Here is a 26,357-nt window from a genome sequence, read left to right on the forward strand (position 1 = left end):
CCAATATCAGTTGCAATCACCCATGTTAGCATTCCAATCAGTTGTAAACAAATGGCAGAAAAAAAGAGCCTCTGTGACCAGCATGTTTCTAACTCCTGTTATTTGTTGGAGGCTAAATTGCAGACTTTTAGGAATGGTTGAAAGGACAGTGTTGTATGTGGAAGATACAGTAGGTAATGTCGCAGACCACCTCCTCTGTTCAGGGATGGTTTTTCAATGTTGACGTAAATGGCTTCCCTCACTCCTCTGTCGTACCTTTCGTCCTCCCTGTCAAAAATCTGGACATTTTTGTTCTCAAAGTAGTGCTGTTTCTCCCTGAGGTGCAGGTAGACAGCTGGGTCTTGGCCTGAAGAGTTTGCCTGTCTATGCTGTGCTTAATGGTTGTTTTGTTTCCCCAATACATGAATCATTGCATTCATCATTACATTGGACAGCATGCACCAGATTGTTTTTGTGGGTGTTGCCTGGTTTCAAGTGTACTCGGATGTTGTGTTGGTTAAAAATTCTTAGTGTCTGAGTTCATTCCATATGTATCAGGTCTATCTGAGACAGCCCACACACACAAAACAATTTGATCTATGCTGGCCAATGTAATGAAGAAAGCACTAAACAAAACAACCTCTGTATGTTCAGCAAACCCTTCAGGCCAAAACTCAAGTGTCTATCAGCACTTCAAGGAGAAACAGCACTCCTTTGAAAACTAAAATGTACAGATTCTGGACAGGGAGGACGGATGGTACGAAAGAGGAGTGAGGGACGCCATCTACGTCAACATTGAAAAAACCTCCCTGAACAGAGAAGGGGGTCTGCGACACCACCTATCCCCCACATACAACACTGTCCTTTCAAACATTCCTAAAAGGGTTTGCAGTTTAGCCTCCAGCAAATAACAAGAGTGAGAAACATTTGGGTCACAGATGCTCCTTTGTGCCATTTGTTTACAACCGAATGGAATGCTAACGTGGGTGATTCCGACTATTTTGGGCAGATAGTGGTCCTTCCACAGCGATCGTTTTGCCACACAAGACTTCAATGCTGACAAGGGGAAATTCCACTTTAAAGACTGTCTTTGGCATTTACAGTAAGATCGCTGTTTTGCATCTCAACAGTTGTTTTTCTCACTACGATAGGGCGGAACTATCCTTGCCCAGGCACATCCTCCTGGTGTTAAGGTATAAATAGTTGGGGTGTTGGTACCAGCTACTAGACTAAACCAATCGTAGTCTAAGACTCGATCTGACCATCTAAGTCTATGAGCATGAACTGACGAAGCCTACTTTGATGATCGGCAAACCGCCTCCAGACCAAACAGTTCAGCTGCGATCTATTGAATGCCCTGAGAACAGAATGACCAAGAAGAATGAGAACATCCATAGACAAGTTTTATCTAAAGTCCAGTCAGGGTTAATTTTGAAGTGGACTTTGCCAACAAGCACACCAGTTGGAGTCCCCCACTCATTTTTGCACTGACTGTATAAAAACCTTTAGCCTTTCATGCAACCATCCACAGTTTAGGTAAAGGAGCATTAATCTACGTATATTGATGATATTGATCATTTTTGTGTGATTAATCACATGAGTTAACTCGTTTTTTTACTTTTTTTTTAATGCATCGTAAATAAAAACAAAACATGGCTTGATTCCCGTGGATATGCTGTATAGTTTCTGCACTGCACAACAATCATACTCAATTATTTCATTCATTGGGTGGCTGAATAAGCTTTTCTGTTGACGTGTTCTGCTTCTGATGCCAAACCAAGTTTTGGCTATTAGTAATTCAAAACACAATTATCATAAAATGCACTCATTTTGACTAAAATCTGGCAATGTGCTCGCAAACTTCTAAATCATTGTACTGTGGTCAAGTTTGACACTATAGAAGGCTACACCCATTTCCTATAATAAGGGATAATAGATGTCTTTTTCACACAGTCTTACCATTTCTCCTCTTTCACCTGCATTGCCCTTTTCTCCCTAATAGAAAATACACAAAAGTACTTTCAAAAGACATGTAAGACATGTGGCGTTACATATTACTTTTATAACACAAGTAAATGTGCCTACCTTGCTTCCCATCAGGCCGGGCACCCCTTGGTGCCCTGGCTGACCCGCTTGTCCTGGTTCTCCTGGCGTGCCCTTTAAAAGACATGATATTAAAAAAGGAACACACATTTAGTGTAATTGCTGTGGAAATACAATAATTCAATGCACAATGAAGTCACAATGAGAAAAAAGCACAAATGTTCACATAACGTACCATAGAACCTGGTGTCCCTTGTTTACCCGGACTTCCATGTTCACCCTTACTCCCCTTAAAAAACAAAGGTAGAGATAGCATAACCACATTGTATCACTGAGTACACTTTTTATTATTTAAATGATTGTTTTATTGTGGAATCTCCATTAGGCTTTACTATAGCATAGACAATAAACAATAAAATAGTATATCATACTGTGACAGTTTTGGTATGTGGAGGGTCAAATGGGACAAACCAAAATACATAAATACATCTTTAAATAATTACTTAAATGTGTCATTAAGTAAATATAACTGGAAGTAAATACATAAATGTGTAATTATGTCATCAATGTATTTAATGTAAAAAGTACATTTATTTAATATTTAAATTAATAATTTAATGAATTATTGATTTCATGATTTATTCAATTATTTCATAATTTAATTAATTATTTAATGAACATTTGTGTCAGTGCTTCATGAATGTATTTAATCCGTCAAACTCACCCATTAAAGTAATAGGCGGGGCTAACACAACTCTAGTCCAATGATTGAGTTAGTTTGAAGCCTGGACTTTTGGAAGTATTTCAAAACAAGGCGGCAAAGGAGGATACTTTTTCGGGAGTTAGTGGTAGATCTTTTAGACAGAGCGGAGTATGTGGAAGCAAGACCTGCTTAACAAGAGCATCAAGCAGCCAAAGTAGAGGAATTTATTGAAGTTGTCTGAGTTATTTTTGCACTTTCAAATAGTGATAGGCACTTCTCTGCTACTGAGCGCGATTGTCCACGGACAAGTGAACAATCAGGTGTTAGGATCCGCCCGCTGACTGTTACAGCTAAATTTGACGATAAAATAATCCAGGAACTGCTTCAAAAGAACAAAATAAATCATTACATCAGGGGTCCCCAAACTACGGCCCGGGAGCATCCAAAATATGGCTTGAGGGAAGTCCCAAGTTAAAAGAAAAAGAAAAAAATTATATATATATATATATATATATATATATATATATATATATATATATATATATATATATATATATATATATCCATCCATCCATTTTCTACCGCTTATTCCCTTTTGGGGTCGCTGGAGCCTATCTCAGCTACAATCGGGCGGAAGGCGGGGTACACCCTGGACAAGTCGCCACATATGTATATGTATATGTTTTTTTATTATTATTTTTTTTAAATCTGTCCTTTCTAATACATTTTCTACGGCTTGTTACTCTCGGTGTCTCCTAGCCGCTCAGGCAAATAGGCAAATCATATTATCTAAAAATGCATTTTCCCATCAATAACGTGACATCATCGCACTCGCGCCGCAGCAAGTGTGTGCTCTTTCAGTCAATTAGTGCGCGACGGATATATATATATACTGTATATATATATATATATATATATATTTTGTGTGTATATATATATATATATATACTGTATATATACAGCCCGAAATATTGTAATAATTAATTATAGAAATAACTGAAAGTACATTTACATCAAATACCTTAATTGTAATTTATTTACGTTTTTAATCACCTTTTAATAACACATTTATGTATTTGATTCCTATTATAAATCAATGAATGACATGTTTAAGTAATTATCTTAAAATGTATTTATTTATTTAATTTCTTCCCATGTGACCCTTCATGTTGGTATACTTACTTTAGATATTTACAAAATGTACATGTGGTTATCAATGAATAATGTTGACATTTATTAAGACATTTATTTCAGGAACTTTTTCACTCCCTCTTTACAACAAGAATTATTGACCTGGGCAGTTACAGTAAGTGAGTGTACAAACCCCGTTTCCATATGAGTTGGGAAATTGTAAATATAAACGGAATACAATGATTTGCAAATCATTTCCAACCCATATTCAGTTGAATATGCTACAAAGACAACATATTTGATGTTCAAACTGATAAACTTTTTTTTTTTTGAAAATAATCATTAACTTTAGAATTTGATGCCAGCAACACGTGACAAAGAAGTTGGGAAAGGTGGCAATAAATAAATACTGAAAAAGTTGAGGAATGCTCATCAAACACTTATTTGGAACATCCCACAGGTGAACAGAAAAATTGGGAACAGGTGGGTGCCATGATTGGGTATAAAAGTAGATTCCATGAAATGCTCAGTCATTCACAAACAAGGATGGGGCGAGGGTCACCACTTTGTCAACAAATGCGTGAGCAAATTGTTGAACAGTTTAAGAAAAACCTTTCTCAACCAGCTATTGCAAGGAATTTGGGGATTTCACCATTTACGGTCCGTAATATCATCAAAGGGTTCAAAGAATCTGGAGAAATCACTTCAAGTAAGCAGCTTAGCCCATAACCTTCGATCCCTCAGGCTGTACTGCATCAACAAGCGACATCAGTGTGTAAAGGATATCACCACATGGGCTCAGGAACACTTTAGAAACCCACTGTCAGTAACTACAGTTAGACAGAGCGGTTGGTCGCTACATCTGTAAGTGCAAGTTAAAACTCTCCTATGCAAGGCAAAAAACGTTTATCAACACCCAGAAACGCCGTCAGCTTTGCTGGGCCTGAGCTCATCTAAGATGGACTGATACAAAGTGGAAAAGTGTTCTGTGGTCTGACGAGTCCACAATTCAAATTGTTTTTGGAAACTGTGGACGTTGTGTCCTCCGGACCAAAGAGGAAAAGAACCATCCATTGTTATAGGCGCAAAGTTGAAAAGCCAGGATCTGTGATGGTATGGGGGTGTATTAGTGCCCAAGGCATGGGTAACTTACATATCTGTGAAGGTGCCATTAATGCTGAAAGGTACATACAGGTTTTGGAGCAATATATGTTGCCATCTAAGCAACGTTACCATGGACGCCCCTGCTTATTTCAGCAAGACAATGCCAAGCCACGTGTTACATCAACGTGGCTTCATAGTAAAAGAGTGCGGGTACTAGACTGGCCTGCCTGTAGCCCAGACCTGTCTCCCATTGAAAATGTGTGGCACATTCTAAAGGCTAAAATACCACAACGGAGACCCCCGGACTGTTGAACAACTTAAGCTGTACATCAAGCAAGAATGGGAAAGAATTCCACCTGAGAAGCTTAAAAAATGTGTCTCCTTAGTTCCCAAACGTTTACTGAGTGTTGTTAAAAGGAAAGGTCATGTAACACAGTGGTGAACATGCCCTTTCCCAACTACTTTGGCACATGTTGCAGCCATGAAATTCTAAGTTAATTATTATTTGCAAAAAAACAAAGTTTATGAGTTTGAACATCAAATATCTTGTCTTTGTAGTGCAATCAATTGAATATGAGTTAAAAAGGATTTGCAAATCATTGTATTCCGTTTATATTTACATCTAACACAATTTCCCAACTCATATGGAAACGAGGTTTGTAATTGTGTTCCCCTGATGCAAACATGTATTAGATTTAAGTACATTACTAGACGTTTAATTTGATCTAACTGGTTTCCTGTTGAACTCCATAAATGCAGCGGCCACAAATGTGGGTTTAACTTTAGAATTATTAAAACAACTGGCATTTTACATATGCACACATACAGTTGACATTTAGGTTTAACAATGTAAAAAATAATGGATACCTTTGGGCCCATTTGCCCATTCAAGCCAGGCGGACCGGGTGGGCCCATCTCCCCCTGTAGAAGATTAAAAACATCCACGTTGGAGAATGGTTCAGACATAGTGAAGATTTTAATCAAATGCGCACTGGTGGTCCGTCTGATCCTTGGGGGCCTCTTGATCCAGGAAATCCTGCCTCTCCCTTAATAGAAGAGAACATTTGTTAAACATGATATTAAAAAAAGGTATTTAATAGCATGTTTAAATTGAGACTTACTTTTAGTCCGATTAAACCTGCCATCCCTGGTGAACCGGGTATACCCTAATTAATACATGGGGAAATCATTTAATTAGATGACTGTTTTTATGAATGACAAATTCAAGACTCTCATGGGAAAAAATGCATTCTACTATTTTGCCACCACACAGTGGAATGCACTACCAACAGACCTTAAAATTCGAACTTCCCTACTAAATTTTAAAACTGCCATAAAATCATGGCTCAGCTCAACTTCTACCTGATCCGAACCAAAATTGATCCCCAGCAACTTTCTGAAGCATCAAACAGGTTTATATGTGGTTATAGTCTATATATATTTTCTCGATATAATAAGGTTGCTTGAATTAAATTAATAATGTCTAAGACTACCTACACCCACTATCAAAAGTGATAAATGGTTTGTTCCACCTGGATAGCGCAAACCTAACTTTGAACACTTCCCTTGACTCAGACGTCATCAAAGTTCACCTTTAAGCACTCACACACAGCACCAACATTTAAAAACAAGGATGAAGTGATAGAAGAAAGATAAAAATATAATAAATATTTTTGTGGCATCATAGGAAAAAGTTATGTAAAAGTTTCCCTTTTGATAATCCTGTGTATCAGACAATCTCGAGTTTTCACTCTGAAGTAAAAGGAAAACCTGACAAATGTATAAAAATATTTGAATGAATAATTATGACTGTTTAAATTCTTATTCTGGCTAATTTATATTAAACTTGTTGGCTTTTTTGTTAAAAAATAAATAAATAATGAAAAAATGTTTTTTTAAACTACACCAAAATATGTCACATTTGAAAATTAAGGATTTTTTACAAGTGTTTTGTTTAAACCAAATTCATGCAATATTTAGTTTTTAGTGCATGTAAACATACTAAATGTGTGTATGGTGTCCTGAATTTGGTGCTATGCCCCTAAATAAAATAGATGATATAATGCAATGATTTATGTGCAGAATGTGCTGCTTCTTGCAAGAAGCAAATCAATTCACTTGGGATAAAAAACAATGGCAGAATATAAGAGCAATAAAAACACACTAAACATTATTGTGGTGTGTAGCACTACCACAAGCCCTGGAGAGAAGATTTTTGTTGTTGTTGTTCTCTACCCAGATAAAGTCTTCCAGATGCTTAAGAAGCCCCTGACAAAGAAGCTATAAATAACATAAAAGCTATATTTGACAGGTTTAAAGACAATGATCAGATCTGTCAGTCAGACGGAGAAGACGACAGACCACGCAGGTCCATGGTGACGTGAAAGTGAAGAATTCCCTGTGTGTCAGACATTGATTGAGTCAAATCAAGTCTACATTTATCTCGGTGGATGGCCTCTTTGTTCATGTGTAAGTCGGGGGGGAATGGCCTGTAGCCCTGTGGAGCAACTGAGTCATGTTTTATAGACCCATGCTAGACTTTGGACAAGACTTCTAATCATGAGCGGGGGGATTGTGGCCCAGTTGAAACACTTTCTTCCTAAAACAGACTTGCCAAAGCAGCGCAGTTTTCCCTCGATTAGTCATTTCATGGCTTTTGATGAGAGACCTTCCTTCTCTGCCTTACGTAACAAGGTTATCCTGGGATACTTTACGGGGGAAATACCCCTACTTTTTTACATCGTCAGGGTTACTCTCTGTACTCATCTGTTAACCCGCTGCTGTCAAACCATGTTAAACAATTATCCCTGCGGTAAATTATTACCAATACATTCTCAACTGAACCATGGCGAGAGCTTTGATGGCATTAGCACTCTTGGCTAAGTTATCAGCTACGGTACAGTAAAGGTTACAGACAGAAATGTCCATCGCAGGTTTTTATGTCCTTGGAAATGCTTATTCACATTCATTTATTTGTTAAGTGAGCAAACATCCGCCCGGATAAGACTTTGAAGATTCTATTTTAGCACCTAGAGCAAGTGTGTCAAACGTAAGGCCCGCAAACAGGTTTTATCCGGCCCGCGAGATGTGCTATGTGCTGTGTTAATCTAGAGCCAAGACTTCCGTGTATGGACACGAAGTACTTACGCTGCTTATTAGTGATAGTAATGATACAAAATGTGGATTGTCACGTTCATGCTTTGATTGTCAATGTTGTTGTTGCAAATGTAACCTGTGACATTTACAGTATACACAAAAAATGATTTTAATAATCTGTACATTTCGAGTTGTCCTTATGACTGGGGGCACATTTTTGGGCACACATAAATATGCGGAAATAATATGTATCCCCTTCTAACTTCATGCGTGATTAATGAAATGAATCCAAATTCACGAGTTTTGTTGTAGATGATGCTACATAAAGTATGTACAGAATAAACCACATGATGTTAGTACATCAGTTGAGGAAAATGAGTAAATGACAGTAATAACATCCTGTAATTTTATATTATTGTTCATTTTGTCTTCTGATGGATTAAAAATTAACACCAATGGGAGCATTTTAAAACTCTGCCAGAATATTTTCCTCCTATTTGACTGATGAACATTATCACATATAACGACAAATAAAGATAGAATAATATTAACTGCAACATGTAAGTGTAAAGAAAAAACCTTATGATTTGAGCAGAATGTGCTAGGTCTATTTTTAAAGAAAGAAAAACATTTGAAGTTGTCTTTAATTTTAAGTTACCATGCCATGATTTTGCCAGTCTGGCCAATTTGGGGATAGATTTTCCTCCATGTGGCTCCTAAGCTAAAATGAGTTTGACACCCCAGACCTAGAGGCTGGGCTATTCATGTGATGGCTGGGGGGTGGCAAATCCTGCCTGGAAATGACAGCAATGCGGCCCCCTGAGTTCAGTTCACAACTTAGGGGACAAACATTTTTGTAGCAAATTCCTAAAAACCCTAGAGTGCTCCTGTTTTATACAGGAACTTGGGCCATTGTAAACACATTGGCATTTACATCTTTGCATTGACATTGTCACCTTGTCAGCAAACATAAAAGACTGGGGTCCAAACTTGTGATTTACATAACTGAGGCGTTCCACAAGGCTCCCCTTAGGGTCCCCTTTTGACAGTTATAATTTGTTTTTTCATAACATGATTTATGTAACAAAGGTGTTGCTGTAGCTTGTTTACTTCAGATGCAGTCAGTAGTCATATGTTCAACTACCTTAGTTGTAATAATGGTGTTCCACAAGGTTCCGTTTTAGGTCCTCTCTTTGATATAATTTGGGCTATTCAACTGGTGGCCCGCAAGTTCTTGCAAAGGACTCCGATTTTTGAGGCAGACTTTTCAAAACCCCAATAGTGCTGTCATAGATAATTTTTGACTATATTTTTTACAGAAGGCCCTTAAAAACTACAGAGCGCTCCTGTAATTCTGACATAATAAATAGACCAAAATGAATTGTCTACTGGTGAGGACGCTGGTTCTTCGGAATATAAAAAAATAAAAATAAGTGTTACGATCTGTTAGGCCAGGCCATTCTTGGTTTAGGTTTTGGGTGTTTTTCCTGTGTTTTTGGTTCACTTCCTTTCTTGTGCTCTTATTTTGTCCCAGTTCCTGTTCTGGTTGTATTTTCCCTGCACAAGCGTCACACTGCTTTTTAGTGCTATCTTCATCTCCTGGGGTTTGTTGGAGGAACTTTCACGGTTAGTAGCATTTTTGACTTCTTGTTTTTGCATTTCTTGATTGTTCGTTTTTTTTCATGCACAGTTTCCCTGTGCTTGTCATGTGCATATCCTTGTTGCACTCTACATTGGATTTTGGATTTTTGGACATTAAACACTCCTTAACCTAAAAGCTGCCTGCTGTCTTCTGCCTTATTAGGTCAGGACCTCCACTACGAAGCATGCATCTAACAATAGTGAAGGGAGAAGTCCGGCCCAAATATGTCCCCCAAAAAGTTTAGTTTAATAGCCCTGCAATATATTATGTATTTTGGTCATGAGCTGAATAAGTTTGGGAATCCCTGTGCTACGGTAAATGAAAAGAATATCCCACAAAACCGCAAAAGCTGCAGTAATGACTCACTGGATGCCCGGCCCTTCCATCAGCACCAGGGATACCACTGGCCCCAGTTTCTCCCTACAATGGAAGAAAAAATGTTGATGAATAACAGCTGATGAACCATGCCTAAAGGAGACACACAAAAATCATTTGCACACAAGTAATAACTTGGAGTTGGACGGTTCTGACACTAAAGATGAACCTGTTTACATTCAATTGACCTCATTGAGTCATATGGTTTGATTTTAGATCATTTACAATTGTAAACTGGCACTAACTTGGAGAAAAGTTCTTGCCAGATCTGGAGGACTACATCAATAGCTGCCAAATCTCAATGACTAAACTTTTGGGAACATAAAAGTCTTCGAGGAACACACACTTTGCCAAACAGCCTTTTCATCTCGTATTAATCTGTGCACTGTATAAATAAACAGGACCTTTTGACCAAGTTGCCCAGGAGGTCCATCCTTTCCATCTCTGCCAGGTAGGCCCTGTAAAGACAGCATCAGCGTTTAACAGTGGCTGTATGAATTATAATATGTATTTATTATCAATACATACAGTTTCTCCTCTATAGCCTGAAGGCCCGGGAGGTCCCATACTCCCTTTCTGTCCCTGTAGGAGACATCCAGTGTGAACAACTACATTCAAAGACTGGATTAATGTCAACTCCCTCACCATTTGTCCATCTTCACCCGGCATCCCTGCTCGTCCTGGTAAACCAACTGGGCCCTGGAGGGTAGTCAAAAAGTAGATACATTATGACGAGGAATCCCTATTGAATTTCTTAGGCTGGCCGCTGATTCCACTTTTGTTGGAGGAAACCTCAACCAGAGAACGCTTTAATGGAGTGAGACCGTTACTGCTAGCTGCACTGGCAATGATGTGTATAATTTAATTAATCCAATGATGCCTATTATTCATCCTTCATACAGCTAAAGAAAGGAGAGAGGCAATAGTATGGAAATTGAAGACAGAAGTATAGGTTGTGCTTGGGATGGGCAATATGGTCTAAAAACTATATTGGACATGTTGCAGCCTCTTGTTATAACGGCATGTATCACCATATATTATTTGTTATGTGAATGATAATAGAACAATTTTAAAATGGGTTACAAAGGATCCTAATTTGGCGGCTGCAGTAACATATTGCGTATTATTTATTTTCATTTTTTTTTAAATCATCGAATGATTACATTTTTGATCACAAATACAACAAAATAAATATTATAATATATATTATAATATCATAATAAAATATTGATATAATTTCCTACTATTGGCTCTGATTTATATTATTTGCTTTCTGCACTTAAACTCCTCCTGTGTCCAGAGACTTATTTCCTGACAAAAGATTGTTTTGATACTAAAAAATATCGATCCAACCACTGTATTATCAACCATATACTGTCACTGCACTTGGTATCGTTACTGATAATATTTGTATCGATCTGCCCACCTTTGTGTACATTCAAGAGCTCTAGCTTGCAGTTAGCGTATTCTCCTACAGTCTGCAGTGTAGCATGTTTAGCGAGTTTTTATCCTCCAGTGATAATAGTACGTATAAGAAAACGTTTTTATTTGCCACTATGAAGGCGAGGATTGCTGTCTTAGAGGTGGCTTTGCTGCACTCTGGAAAGAGATTAGCCACTAGCGAGGATGTTACATTGCCTTAAGGATGCATTCGTTCGCTTGTCGTCAAATATGCGGCACTCAGCTCGAATGTGTCATCAACATGCGTCATCGCGGCCAGATGTGTATTATTTGTATCGTGTAAATATATCGCGCAACCCTAATAGGCTGTTGATTTCAACAGATTGAACCTGTTTTTTAAGTCTTAATGGTGAATATCTTAATGTGAATATTATTTTAACTGACTGTGTTGTTTAATGACCATGTAGCATCTGCTGATATAAAATAGATCAATCACCCTATTTTGCAATTGCCTAAGGCTTCAGTCCACAGTTTGACGGCTGTAGGAGAGCTGCACTGCAGTCTCCATGTTGCCTTTGGACTTACTGTATATCCATGAACTAGTTTTCGATCTACACAGACCTTCTGCCAGGAAAACAAACTTTCAACCCTTGGATTCGCTATAAGAACAACTGGCAATGTGGCACATGCTGTAGAATAATTCCATGCTGCAGCTATATATCATGGAAAATCCCCAGAAATCCGCTCAGCTTGTCATGATGGGGTTTCAAAAAGATTACTTTTATTGCTATTTCAAAGCCAATACAATATAAGTACAAGACTAAATAACATGAAATGGGACAGCTAGTGTAACTCTTCTTGATCACTAGCAGGCCTGGCCCTGCACTGACCATGTCACTGAAGTCATAAAAAATGCAAATATAACCGGAATTCCACGGTTGTAGATGACCGCAATGTGTCCCGTGGGGCATCTTCAACATTTTATTATGCATCCGGCGAGTGTCATTGCTTTATCTACTGACTAAATGACAATTCCTACACCTTTCCACCCTGGCCTTTACTGAGATTTCAGCCATACTGTTTAAAACATCAACATCAGAGTCTAACGTTGAGCTGATGCTATGTGTTTGCGGCACTTCCTCGTTTGTATTTCGAAGTGCAAAAATGCCCTGTTGTGCAACATGGTGCTGCTCCACCCGCAAGAATTGTGGAAGGCTTTTACGTTGCTGCAGGATTGGAACAGCAAAGTGCGTCGAATAAGGCCGCAAAGTTATACTTTCACGAAATAAAAGCATGTTTTCATTGTAGGTTTATGAGCTGGAGTATGTATGATTAGACCTATATAAATATATACATATACAGATATTATTTAGATTTATTTAGTCAGAAATAATAACGTCAAAACAACAGCAATTGCATGCATCCGAGCAGGGCCGCACACGTCCTTGGCAGCAGTCACGGTTCCTGTTGTTTAGTTGGCCATATATCTTTATACTCGACTCTGGGCCAGGGCTTTGGAAAGATTAGAAAAAAGAATTCTTCGATTTAAATCTGTCAGTTATAAAATATGACGTTCAGATACGATCAATGTTGCTGTCAAAATGAATAATAAGGTTGTTGGGAGTCAAATTAGGAATGTGTGACACAACCTGCACCTCCTTGTAAAGTCAGGAATGGTTCATTCCTTCTGGTAGCAGAAAACCCAGCATGAACACTTAACTGTCATCACATAATCAACTCTCACATTTATGCATTCACACACAGGAGCAACATTTAGGAACCATGATGACGTGATAGAAGAAAGGTAAAAATATGGTAAATCTGTTTGTGACGTCAGACAATGTTTGCATTGCATAAGCACATAACTGTGGTGTGTTTAAGGAACCTTGATTAAAGTTCGAAACAGATTTGGCACTAGTTTTTTTAAGACAGAAGAGGCTTAACCCGTAGTAGATGCACTATTTATAAATACAATAATGATGGATTAAATTCATTATAATATCAATTATACTGAGTGTGTGAATGTAGTGTGGTGACATTAAAGAGGACCATTGAAGAATGGCGTCTTTTCTGACATACAAAGTTGGCTACTCGTGTTAAACAATGTCAAAGCATCATATCATAAAATTCATGCATTTTGGCGTGAGCTTGCACACAGTTTTGGATGCCTCCGTAGGCGTGGTTTTGCAACTGGCTACATCGTTACGTCACAGTGAGGTGGAAGCACTTAATCAGACATTAAGTCAAGCTCTCAGTCTGAGGGGGACCATCTCCTCCCCCTCTGCTTCAGGCTCTGAGGAAACACAACATTAAAGTAGGCTAAAATATGATTTTCATATAATCTTGGCATATGCATATTAACACTGATGTACAACATGCAGTGAAATAAATGTTGTTTTTTATCAATTGGAGAGTGTGTAGTGTACCTAATGAACCTTGTGAATCTATATAAAATGTATGCAGTTTATTTTCGACCATGTCTGGAAAAATAATAGTGGCAACCACTTCAAGATATACTTTTAAACAGTGTACATTTTCATAATACAGATTATGACACTTTTGGCGAGGGTTGGGCACGGTTTCATTTGCAATCTGGGAATGCCTCCAAAAAAATCTTGAAGACAGATTAAAAATGCATGATATAAAAGTGACTGTGGAGCACAATGTATGCAACATTTTTATCAATGCATATCCGATACATATTATTGAGACCAGAAATCTGCAACATTTACTATCAAAAGATACATGTTGCTACCTCTTCTGTTACGGCTCTAGCACCTGCCGCCTCTCATTCTTCTGTGCGCTCCTCTGAGTGCGCCTCTGGACACGCCCACAGGCGTTCTTCTCCTGCCAAAATCTACGATCAACACAGCGCCAGCGCAACCTGCGTTCCAGTGCCAGAACGTAGCTACCTGTATTGTACGGTAAGCCCACACGTCTCTAGCTCCTTGTCCATGTGCCTATTTGCTCTCTGTGTTTCCCCTCCTCTGTGCTCATCGTGTCTTGTCCTGCATCGTCATCCAGCATCCCTTCGTCATCTACAGGTTTCGAGCAGTGTGTCTCGTCTCCCTGGATCCCCTTTGGACTCTCTGCTGCCTTCCTGGATCTCGACCTTACGCCTTCCTTCGGACAATGACGCCTCGCTCCAGCCCCTGACCTCCTGCCTGTCCCTGGACCTCTGAGGCTGCCTTGCCCTTTCTGGAATTCCGCCTCTTCCTCAACACGCACCTTCATCACCTCCCGGTAACACTCATTCTATTCTAATAATAAACACGCCTAAAGCTAAGCGACGTCCCTGTCTCAATGCCGTCTCCTTCTCCACTGTATCATTACATCTTCAACTAAAACAAAATAGCCGCAAAAAGTAACAGTTTATAAAATCTTAAAAGTTCTCATCTTTTTTGTTTTATTCTATAGGAAAGGTAATCAGCCCTTGTGAAATTCAACTTGTTTTCCTTTTCATTTTTGGCAAGTATTCATAGTTAGCTTACCGAAGAGGTTGCAAACTCCAGAAGATGAACTAAACACACATGCTTCCAGTCTGTTTTACTTGTCTATAGAATCCTTCTTAGAAATGTTAACTGGGTTTGAAAAAAATCTGAGGGGAGCCACAACAAGGAGGCAGAAGAGTCACATGTGGCTCCAAACTTCAAATAGTCAATTGGGCATGCTCTGAAGTTCGCCCCACACAGACGGTAAATTGAAAAAATCCTATTTGTCTCATTTCGAGTGTGTTTACAATTATTAAATACATTTCAAATATTTCAATCACTTCTGGTGATCAGGAAGTTTAGGTTTACAGGTACTGGAATTTGTTATGCTTTTGAAAATTTGTTGGCAATCTTTTTGCGTTATAATTGAGTGTTTTGTTCTTTTTTGGGACAGTGGAGGAAGAAAATGGGCAACAGACTACACAAAACTAGTACAATTTATATTGGCCATATTTTCCCCCGTTTGTATTGTAGTGCAGACTTTTTATGCAGATTTTTTTACTTATTGTCATTGCATTTTTATATACTTTTCATTCCTCTTATTTACAATTTACATAACTGTTTCTGATTATTTGTGTAGTTTGTTTTATAATCAAATTTACATTAGTCCTGCCAAATTTGCCTCTTAATTCATTACTGACAATATGCCCATGTACAGTAAGTTACAAGTATTGAAGTTTATAATACCAATAGGTTGTGGGGGCCAATACAACCAAGAAACAACATTTAGAGAACGTAATATGTAACATTCCGGGAACCAAAAACTACCCAAAAGCAACCATTTGGGAACATTGTTTGCGGGTCAGGGAACGCAATGAACATAAAATGTAACGTTCCGGGAACCGTAAAAAGTGTTTTCATTTGAACCAAATTGGAACTAAAGTAGAAGAAAAAACAACCCAAAATGCAGCGGCTAGCTTTGTCACAACATTCTGGGAACCAAAAATGGTTAGCTGGGTCTAGACCACAGGTAAGTTTCTAAATGTAAATGGTGAATAGATTATACTTGTATAGCGCTTTTCTACCTTCAAGGTACTCAAAGCGCTTTGACACTATTTCCCCATTCACCCATTCACAAACACGTTCACACACTGATGGCGGGAGCTGCCATGCAAGGCCCCAACCACGACCCCTCAGGAGGGAGCAAGGGTGAAGTGTCTTGCTCAAGGACACAACGGACGTGACTAGGATGGCTGAAGCTGTGATCAAACCTGGAACCCTCAAGTTGCTGGCACGGCCGCGCCACCACATGAGCCATGCCGTAGATCGAAATCATCATAGGTGCCCTTTAAGTTTAGGATGCGGGCTGTTCAGAAGACAAATAATAATAAATATGTAATATTAAAGATTACAATGGGGCCACAAATAAAACTCTTGTTTATGGCCACACAAAGCCTAGGTTTGGGAACATATAATACTTAAAACGTTGATTTTGAATATGCAAATGACAATAAATTCCCTGCATCAAAATACTAGTTCCAAAACAACTATAGTGCATTAACAAAGACCGATTTTGTAGTTTCACTATTAGTTGGATCTGTTGGAAAAGAGGGCTAGGTAGAATAAAGGCTACTGTGATTACTGTGAACACCTCAGGCTTCAAAATAATCTTTTTCCTTGAACACAAGCACTGTTTTTGACATTTTCAGAGCTGCTTGTCAGCCTTGTAGCTTCCTTTTAATGCGACTGACCAGAGAAAGCGACCGATAATCCACCTGAGGCGCCACTGACTCAACACTGCCGGACAGAATATAGATTTTTTTTTTCAACATTAATTTGTTCTGCAGACATCAGAGGCCCGTGAAGTGGGAGTGGATGTCAAAGAGATTAGCCTGTCAGGCTCCCTTCTGTGGAGGCGTGATGTGTTTTGTTAAGACAGAGTTGGTTTTCCGTGATAAGAAATGTATCTCAAACTCTCAAGAAATAATTACGCATGTTTCCTTCAGTATGTGCACTTTAACTCTTAGGATCCGTTCTGCAGAAAGTGAGCGCTTAGAGTCGGTCCGAGGTTAAGTTAAGTTCAATTTCCACTCAAATTTCTCAATCTCCAAACAGAACTCAAAGCACTCTCCAATTGGAGCAGGCCCTGGACCACACTTCCCACAGAAGAATGCATTTTGACGACAGAGGCTAGGAAAAACTCCCATACCCGCAACAACCCTTGAACAGAACCAAGACTTAGTAAGTCAGCAAATTGGACTCTTAAAAGTGTGTTGTGGTCTCAAAATATTTGCTTTCATATTGAAAACATGTGGTGACAAGAGAGATTGATGCGGCAGTGCTCAAACAGGGGATGTGTCTTGCAGTGATTTTCCTGTTAATTCAACATTTTAGTACCATTCAGTTGATTTTCTACTTGATGTTCGTAACGCAAAGAAGTTCAGCGAGTTCGAAACCTTGTGGATGTTTGCTTCTTGTATTTTGCTTCAAAGTCGTTTTTCTCCCACAGCTACACAAGTGGTTTTATTTGCAAATGATCGAAAAACCGAGATTGATAACTGCACTTTGATAAACTCACCGACTGACCGGTTGCTAGCTTAAATGCTAACATGAAAACATGAGACATTAAAAATCTTTCCATATTGTGAGACAACATACCCCAATCTAAACTTATACAAACACATTGCTTTCTGAGCAACCAAGATATGTATTTGTGCACGTTGAACCTACAAGCTGTACTCTCTTAGAACAGAGTGATCAATTGTTACAATATTTTATAGCCCGATGAACAAAGTAGGACGCCACAATGTCCGCCAAAAATAATAAATGATAATAATAGATTTTATTTGTTACACACTTTTTATTTAAATACATTTCAAAGTGCTGCATTACAAACCAATATTTAAAACAATAAAAGCTTAGCCAATAATACAGATAAAATACTAAACAAAAACAGCATCATTGAAGCATAAGAAACACATAACATGCAAAATAGTGGGTCTTCTAACAGTGTGTCTATTTAGTTTAGTAGTTTAAAAAAATAAGACTTGGTCAAAATATTTCAGCGCCTTTGCATCATTACTAGCTCGCAGAAGGATTTTATTGGAGTGGAAATAACAGTTTGCCCCCAAGGCCTCCCTATGGCTTAAGGACCTCATGTTTTTCTTAGATTTAGAGAAAATTAAATATAATCTGAGGGGTAAACCAAAACAATTTGACTTGACCTGGGGCTGTATGATTAGTTACATAGCTTAATGTATAGCTCCCATCCAAATCGCTGCCATTGTGTCTTTGGGCAGGACACTTCACCCTTGCCCCCGGTGCCGCTCACACTGGTGAATGAATGATGAATGATAGGTGGTGGTCGGAGGGGCCGTAGGCGCAAACTGGCAGCCAGGCTTCCGTCGGTCTACCCCAGGGCAGCTGTGGCTATGAAAGTAGCTTACCACCAGGTGTGAATGAATGATGGGTTCTCACTTCTCTGTGAAGCGCTTTGAGTGTCTAGAAAAGCGCTAAATAAATCTAATCCATTATTATTATTATTATTATTAATAAATTAAAGACACTGTAGGATACATGTGACACTCACTATTGAAAATAAACCTTTCCACTTACCTCAATTCTTTTTTTCTTTTTTTTTATTCAGTGACACTTCTCTGTATGTTTGACTTTTTTTGTTACTTTTTTTTCTTTTTGTCAGTTTGTGTGATTCTCTATCTGCTTGTGGTGAAGATGAAGGCAGTACATTGCTACCCACTGTGACTGAAATGTAGAAGGGGGGCAGGGGGTTGTTTTTATTTTATTTGAATTTTTATTTATTTATTTATTTTTGTAATGTTTTTGGGGGGGCGGGTGTATGTTTTCTCAGTACCTGTATTATGATTTCCCTATCAAATGATTAAATAAATATTATAAAAAAAATATTTCAGTGTGTGTTTAAGTACTTTTTGAGCACATTCAACAATACTTTGATAATAATTATAACCCTGATCTTTTTGGCCACCATAACCGTGTTTTGAATTCTCACATTGTTACATGACTCATTTATTCACTTACATCCATCACTCATTTGACCAACAAAAATCACCACTATGGATCGATCTGAAAAGTTACCTAAGTTTTCACTAAAAGGGCAAATAAACATGTTTGAACATAAACAAAAGTGTATGATCTACTATCCACGAATGTTCACGAGAATGTCTGCAACTTGTGGCGTACAGAGCAGATTTTTATGACGCACAACAATAACACCTGTCTTGGGGTTTGCTTTACAAACTATGCACGACTCTATGTAAATTGGTCACATGTGTAAACAATAAACATGCCAGCAGATGGGGCATTTTTACTACTGTACATCTTTTCAAGGGAGAATACTACAAATTAAGCTTGGATATACTTTAAAGTAGTCAGTGTACACCTGCTATACAAAATTCCATGTATTTAGTAATGTCCTGTTAGCATTATTTGTATTGTTTACTCGTTTTATGTATAAATGTGCAGGCTACCTGCAGACTTGCACTGGGCTTTAGTTAATACATCCCTGTGTGTCATCACTTTGTAGTACAAGACTGTATTACTGCAGCTTTTCTGATGGAAGGCTTATTTTGCAGAGGTTTTGTTAATTTCTATTATTAAAGGTAGTAGTTATTAATATAAATAAGCTAACTAGCACACAAGCTAGCTCGTAGATGTACGAACTGGCCTTAATTAAACGATATTGCAGTATAACACATGGCATTTTTCAATATAAGAAATAATCACATAATTATAATTGCATAATACTTACGTACATACGCAAAGTATCCAAGGCAGAATTATAAATATATTAAATAAATATATATATAAATATATATTATAAAATATATTTTAGAAAGTAGGTATAGGTACCGTTCACATTTGAACCGGTACGGTGCCAATTCCCGGTACCTAGGAATCAATACCGGTATGCGACGGTAAACATTTTTGGTACTTTTGTGTGTGTTAATAAATACTAATGGTTTTTAATAATAAAATCTCATTTTTTATTTGCACATTCAAAAATAGATGATTGTGATAATGTCTGTCCAGTTGTATTTCTTGTTTTATTATTTCAATTCTGAGTCAATTCCGTTGTTAGCATTGAAAATTGCAACATTACTTGGACATTTTGATTTTGCATGTTTTGTGTTTCTTATGCTTCACTGATTGTGTTTCAGTCTTAGTAGTGACCCACGCCGAGCTTCGCCGCCTGACGCGCCACGCCGAGCTTAGCCGCCTGACTCACCACGCCAAGCCACGTCTGCCACGATGACAACGCGCCTCCCTCCTCGTCGGCCACGGATATGGCCGCTACCTGGTCGCCCGCCACGCCAAGTGCGCCCACCTCCCAGTCGGCCATGAATGTGGCCATTCCCTGGGCGCCCGCCTCGCCTGCTGCAGCGGCGTTCCACTCGCCGCCGCCACTTAACTCTGCCCCGGTGGATACGGGGACACGTGGTCTGGCGACCCACCGCCATGTCCCCCTCCCGCCCTCCCATGACTCTTGTTAATTTTTTTATGGACATCTGGTATCTGTCCTTAAGGGAGGGGCTCTGTCATGTCTGTGTAATCATGTTTTGTTTTAAGTCATGTTTTGTTTAGTTATAGGACTCTTTAGTTTCTGTCTTTTCACTCCCTTGTCTTGTTTCCATGATTACCCCATTAGTTTCACCTGTTCCACGTTTGGACTCATTGTGCACTCTTGATTGTCACCATAGCAACCCATTAGTTTTCACCTGTCACGTCACGCACCTGTTTCACGTCTTGAGTCACGCACCTGTTTTCGTTAATCATGTCTGTAGTATTTAAGTTCAGTGTTTTTCAGTTTGTCTTTCTGACGACCTCACCACATTTATGCTCTGTCCATTCCTCTAAGATCCTGCTTCATGTCCCTTGTCAAAGTAAGTTTTTGTTCCATGTTTATAGTCTTTTGGTTTCATAGTTTATTCTCCGCCACTGTGCGCGCTTTCGTTTATTCCTTTTTTTTGATAAATATAAATAAATCATGTACCTTCATTCCCGTCTCGCCCGAGCCAACTTTCCGCTGCATCCCAGAAAAGCACACACCCAAGACCAAGTCTTGACAAGTAGTTTATCTGTTTTACTGTAATGGCTAAGCTTTTATTGTTTTTTAAATATTAGTTTGTTATTTAGCATTTTAAGATTTATTTATATGAATAGTGCATTGCAAATTAAATATTTTATCATTTATTATTTCTAATGGGCATTTTACTTTGTGGTCGTCCTACATTGAATATCTTAATTGTTCAAACAGCAATGCGGTTATACAAGTTTAGATTTGGGTGTGTTGTTTCTTAATGGGGAAAGACGTTAACGTCTCTTGTTTTCATGTTAGCATTTAAGCTAGAGAGCTAGTGCCAGTCAGTTCTTGAGTTTATCAAAGTGCAGTTATCCATCACACATTTTCGATTATTTTAATTTAAAACTGTAACTCTAACCGTAGGGAGTTTTACTGAGGTTATCACTTGCATACCTAGATAGCCTCGTCCGTCTGAGTCTGCAACCGGACGAGATGTCATGCACAACCCAGGTACCATAACATGGCACCGTTGGATTTACTTGAATCGGTGGATTTGGTCGGTACCAAAAAAGTACCGGATTTGTTGCCCATCCCTATTAGAAAGTGTCTACTAAGAAACGTCTGTTGATCATTCAAAATCCTGTGTCATTAGCTTCATATAAAATGATTGTAACCACCAGGTGTATGTATGATGAGATTATCACAGATCTTCAAGATGCAACCTTTTAATCAAACTTGAATAATAGGATATTGAGACTGATTTGATGGATTTAAAGATTCCTTTTTTATTTCAAAATGAAATTGTAAATGAGTATTTGGTGGGTAGATTTTGAAATGTATTGTATTGTACTGTATTTTGTATATTATATGTTGACGAATATTTTAACTGTGGGTCCCTGTCTATAAGCTGTGTGCTTCAAGGGAAGACCTTTTTGCAGAACGGACTCTGATATTAACAAAAGAAACAATAATGAAATACAAAACTATGTTTGTCTGTAAATAAATAAATAAATAAAAGTGAAAAAAATAAATAAATAAAGGTGTTGCTAAAACACAATTAAACACTCCACTTCAAAAGCATAAATCTGCGTTAGGTTTTTCATACCAACCATTGATCGCTGACTAATTTCACTTGATCAGATGCTTTCTAACGTTCCACACTACAAAATAATAAAGGTTTGTACAATGATTCCTGCTGCTGATAGATATATATATATACAGGTAAAAGCCAGTAAATTAGAATATTTTGAAAAACTTGATTTATTTCAGTAATTGCATTCAAAGGGTGTAACTTGTACATTATATTTATTCATTGCACACAGACTGATGCATTCAAATGTTTATTTCATTTAATTTTGATGATTTGAAGTGGCAACAAATGAAAATCCAAAATTCCGTGTGTCACAAAATTAGAATATTACTTAAGGCTAATACAAAAAAGGGATTTTTAGAAATGTTGGCCAACTGAAAAGTATGAAAATGAAAAATATGAGCATGTACAATACTCAATACTTGGTTGGAGCTCCTTTTGCCTCAATTACTGCGTTAATGCGGCGTGGCATGGAGTCGATGAGTTTCTGGCACTGCTCAGGTGTTATGAGAGCCCAGGTTGATCTGATAGTGGCCTTCAACTCTTCTGCGTTTTTGGGTCTGGCATTCTGCATCTTCCTTTTCACAATACCCCACAGATTTTCTATGGGGCTAAGGTCAGGGGAGTTGGCGGGCCAATTTAGAACAGAAATACCATGGTCCATAAACCAGGCACGGGTAGATTTTGCGCTGTGTGCAGGCGCCAAGTCCTGTTGGAACTTGAAATCTCCATCTCCATAGAGCAGGTCAGCAGCAGGAAGCATGAAGTGCTCTAAAACTTGCTGGTAGACGGCTGCGTTGACCCTGGATCTCAGGAAACAGAGTGGACCGACACCAGCAGATGACATGGCACCCCAAACCATCATCCAACCATGCAAATTTTGCATTTCCTTTGGAAATCGAGGTCCCAGAGTCTGGAGGAAAACAGGAGAGGCACAGGATCCACGTTGCCTGAAGTCTAGTGTAAAGTTTCCACCATCAGTGATGGTTTGGGGTGCCATGTCATCTGCTGGTGTCGGTCCACTCTGTTTCCTGAGATCCAGGGTCAACGCAGCCGTCTACCAGCAAGTTTTAGAGCACTTCATGCTTCCTGCTGCTGACCTGCTCTATGGAGATGGAGATTTCAAGTTCCAACAGGACTTGGCGCCTGCACACAGCGCAAAATCTACCCGTGCCTGGTTTACGGACCATGGTATTTCTGTTCTAAATTGGCCCGCCAACTCCCCTGACCTTAGCCCCATAGAAAATCTGTGGGGTATTGTGAAAAGGAAGATGCAGAATGCCAGACCCAAAAACGCAGAAGAGTTGAAGGCCACTATCAGAGCAACCTGGGCTCTCATAACACCTGAGCAGTGCCAGAAACTCATCGACTCCATGCCACGCCGCATTAACGCAGTAATTGAGGCAAAAGGAGGTCCAACCAAGTATTGAGTATTGTACATGCTCATATTTTTCATTTTCATACTTTTCAGTTGGCCAACATTTCTAAAAATCCCTTTTTTGTATTAGCCTTAAGTAATATTCTAATTTTGTGACACACGGAATTTTGGATTTTCATTTGTTGCCACTTCAAATCATCAAAATTAAATGAAATAAACATTTGAATGCATCAGTCTGTGTGCAATGAATAAATATAATGTACAAGTTACACCTTTTGAATGCAATTACTGAAATAAATCAAGTTTTTCAAAATATTCTAATTTACTGGCTTTTACCTGTATATATATATATCAATCAAAATAATATCAGTATCAGCTAGCATTTAGTCAATATTGATATCGTAATAAAAGTGAAAAGGTGACACTAAGGATGTCCGATAATATCGGACTGCCGATATTATTGGCCGATAAATGTTTTAAAATGTAATATTGGAAATTATCCTTATCGGTTTCAAAATTATCGGTATCGGTTTCAAAATTATCGGTATCGGTTTCAAAAAGTAAAATTTATGACTTTTTAAAATGCCGCTGTGTACACGGACGTAGGGAGAAGTACAGAGCGCCAATAAACCTTAAAGGCACTTCCTTTGCGTGCCGGCCCAGTCACATAATATGTACGGCTTTTCACACACACACAAGTGAATGCAAAGCATACTTGGTCAACAGCCATACAGGTCACACTGAGGGTGGCCATATAAACAACTTTAACACTGTTACAAATATGCGCCACACTGTGAACCCATACCAAACAAGAATGACAAACACATTTCGGGAGAACATCCGCACCGTAACACAACATAAACACAACAAAACAAATACCCAGAACCCTTGCAGCACTACTAACTCTTCCAGGACGCTAAAATATACACCCCCCGCTAGGCCCCCCCCCCCCCCCCCCCACCACCACCTCAACCCCGCCCACCTCAACCTCCTCATGCTCTCTCAGGGAGAGCATGTCCCAAATTCCAAGCTGTTGTTTTGAGGCATGTTAAAAAAAACAATGCTCTTTGTGACTTCAATAATAAATATGGCAGTGTCATGTTGGCATTTTCTTCCATAACTTGAGTTAATTTATTTTGGAAAACCTTGTTACATTGTTTAATGCATCCAGCGGGGCATCACATAAAAATTAGGCATAATGTGTTAATTCCACAACTGTATGTATCGGTATCGGTTGATATCGCAATCAGTAATTAAGAGTTGGACAATATCGGAATATCGGATATCGGCAAAAAAGCCATTATCGGACATCTCTAGGTGACACCCTTAGTTTAGAATACAGAATATAATAACTTGTTTGTGAATGAACAAGCCTAACCATGCACTAAAAGTAGGTCAACATCAGTCTGGACGTTAGTTGTCATTAGTGGCCAAAGAAGGTACAATGCCTAGTATTGTCCTGCCTCTCATTAAATTAACTAAATAGACTCCGGCTTCCCCATAACCATAAACAGGATATATCGTGTAAAAAATATTTGGATAGATAGACGAGTATTATTACCTTCTCTCCAGGTTGCCCAGGCTGTCCTGATAATCCCGGAACACCCCTATCGCCCTGAGTGAATGCATTACAAAATATTAATTTTTGGAGCTGAACACAATAAACAAACAGAAGTGCCGCAACTGAGCTTTATGACCTTCTTACCGAAACACCCGGCCTCCCTTGTTCTCCTTTCAAGCCATCTGCTCCACGTTGGCCCTGGCAAACAAAACACTTGTTTCATACTGTATTTTGTCAACTGATTGATCTCTTCATTAAAATATCAATTACCTTTAGTCCTGGTGGACCTGAAAACCCTGGACTTCCTCTAGTGCCAGGCACCCCCTTCATCAGAAATAACATAGATGAACTTGAAGGAATATTTAAATAATCCTAACTGAGTCAGTTGCTCATGTTTACACACAATGATTATGTAGTGGAACATTTTCATTAGCCCAACATTTTGTTTGATTATTTTTTTCTATTAACTCAGTGGAAATGAGTGACCAGTGTGTTTGTTCTGTATGTTTGCATATTGAACTATGTAGTACTCACAGGCTTACCATCAGCACCAACACGTCCAGGCTGACCCGATTTGCCTTCACTCCCCTGTTCACCCTATACAAAAAACCAGGATGCTGGGTTTTACTGTCATGCTAGTTTTGGCAGAGCTTCTCAGGAGTACCAAATTAAAAACACAATGAATGAAAAACCTCACACATACAAAATTAGGCTTTGCTACACATCTTGAAATAAAGCATATGTAAAGCAGTGGGAGAGGCTTATTTTGTTTTTCTCCAGCAAATAAGCTAACCTATAGCATAATGGCTGAGTATAATGTTAGTTCTATATCTCACATTGTTATGCTAGTGTTGCTAACTTTTGTGTACTGCTGTCCCAATCCTTAGGACCTGATCTACTAAGATCCCAAATAACAAGTGCTAAACAGCATTTGCAAACTATAAAATTGTGTGTATTATTGGTGGATTTGTAGCGGGTGATCTATTAAGACTGTGTGTACAATTGATGTGCTGTTGTCATGCCGTGGTGGTTTTCAACGTTGTTAAACATGCAGCACACACCTATAATCTGCACCACACTTTCTGCAATATATAATCACAACCGACAACAGAACAGCATGACAGCATTTTGTAACAACACCAGCAATAACTGCGATGGCGTACTTGAATGATTCAGAGGAAAGAAAATACTTTTTTTTATAAAATATGTCCAAAAAATGAAAAATTGTTCTGTAAATGTTTTTTTACAAGGTTACATTGCCAATTTGCACGCACATTCCAGCATACTTGCCAACCTTGAGACCTCCGATTTCGGGAGGTGGGGGGTGGGGGGTGGGGGCGGGGCCGGGGTGGGAGGGGGCGTGGT

The 26,357-nt window shown here is 38.7% G+C and overlaps 1 protein-coding gene and 1 long non-coding RNA gene across 3 annotated transcripts in view; one reads left to right on the forward strand and one right to left on the reverse strand.

Annotated features, from left to right (window-relative positions):
* The window catches only part of LOC133604504 (uncharacterized), a 145,383-nt gene extending 124,440 nt beyond the window's left edge, over positions 1 to 20,943 (forward strand). Inside the window, exons 2-4 of the long non-coding RNA XR_009815093.1 lie at positions 14,250 to 14,398; positions 14,519 to 14,717; positions 20,101 to 20,943. This is a non-coding gene — a long non-coding RNA (uncharacterized lncRNA). The remainder of the gene's footprint in view (positions 1 to 14,249; positions 14,399 to 14,518; positions 14,718 to 20,100) is intronic.
* The window catches only part of col21a1 (collagen, type XXI, alpha 1), a 93,258-nt gene that overhangs the window by 14,071 nt on the left and 52,830 nt on the right, over positions 1 to 26,357 (reverse strand). For both annotated transcript variants that reach the window (XM_061957248.2, XM_061957168.2), the window contains exons 9-22: positions 25,527 to 25,589; positions 25,263 to 25,316; positions 25,137 to 25,190; positions 24,993 to 25,046; positions 10,719 to 10,772; positions 10,602 to 10,655; positions 10,478 to 10,531; positions 10,065 to 10,118; positions 6,082 to 6,126; positions 5,953 to 6,006; positions 5,828 to 5,881; positions 2,258 to 2,311; positions 2,065 to 2,136; positions 1,939 to 1,974 (exon numbers count right to left, since the gene is read on the reverse strand). In XM_061957248.2, the coding sequence (XP_061813232.1) occupies positions 1,939 to 1,974; positions 2,065 to 2,136; positions 2,258 to 2,311; positions 5,828 to 5,881; positions 5,953 to 6,006; positions 6,082 to 6,126; positions 10,065 to 10,118; positions 10,478 to 10,531; positions 10,602 to 10,655; positions 10,719 to 10,772; positions 24,993 to 25,046; positions 25,137 to 25,190; positions 25,263 to 25,316; positions 25,527 to 25,589 (756 nt within the window). The remainder of the gene's footprint in view (positions 1 to 1,938; positions 1,975 to 2,064; positions 2,137 to 2,257; positions 2,312 to 5,827; positions 5,882 to 5,952; positions 6,007 to 6,081; positions 6,127 to 10,064; positions 10,119 to 10,477; positions 10,532 to 10,601; positions 10,656 to 10,718; positions 10,773 to 24,992; positions 25,047 to 25,136; positions 25,191 to 25,262; positions 25,317 to 25,526; positions 25,590 to 26,357) is intronic.

The sequence above is a fragment of the Nerophis lumbriciformis genome, linkage group LG02, assembly GCF_033978685.3.
Source record: "Nerophis lumbriciformis linkage group LG02, RoL_Nlum_v2.1, whole genome shotgun sequence".
Classification (NCBI taxonomy): domain Eukaryota; kingdom Metazoa; phylum Chordata; class Actinopteri; order Syngnathiformes; family Syngnathidae; genus Nerophis; species Nerophis lumbriciformis.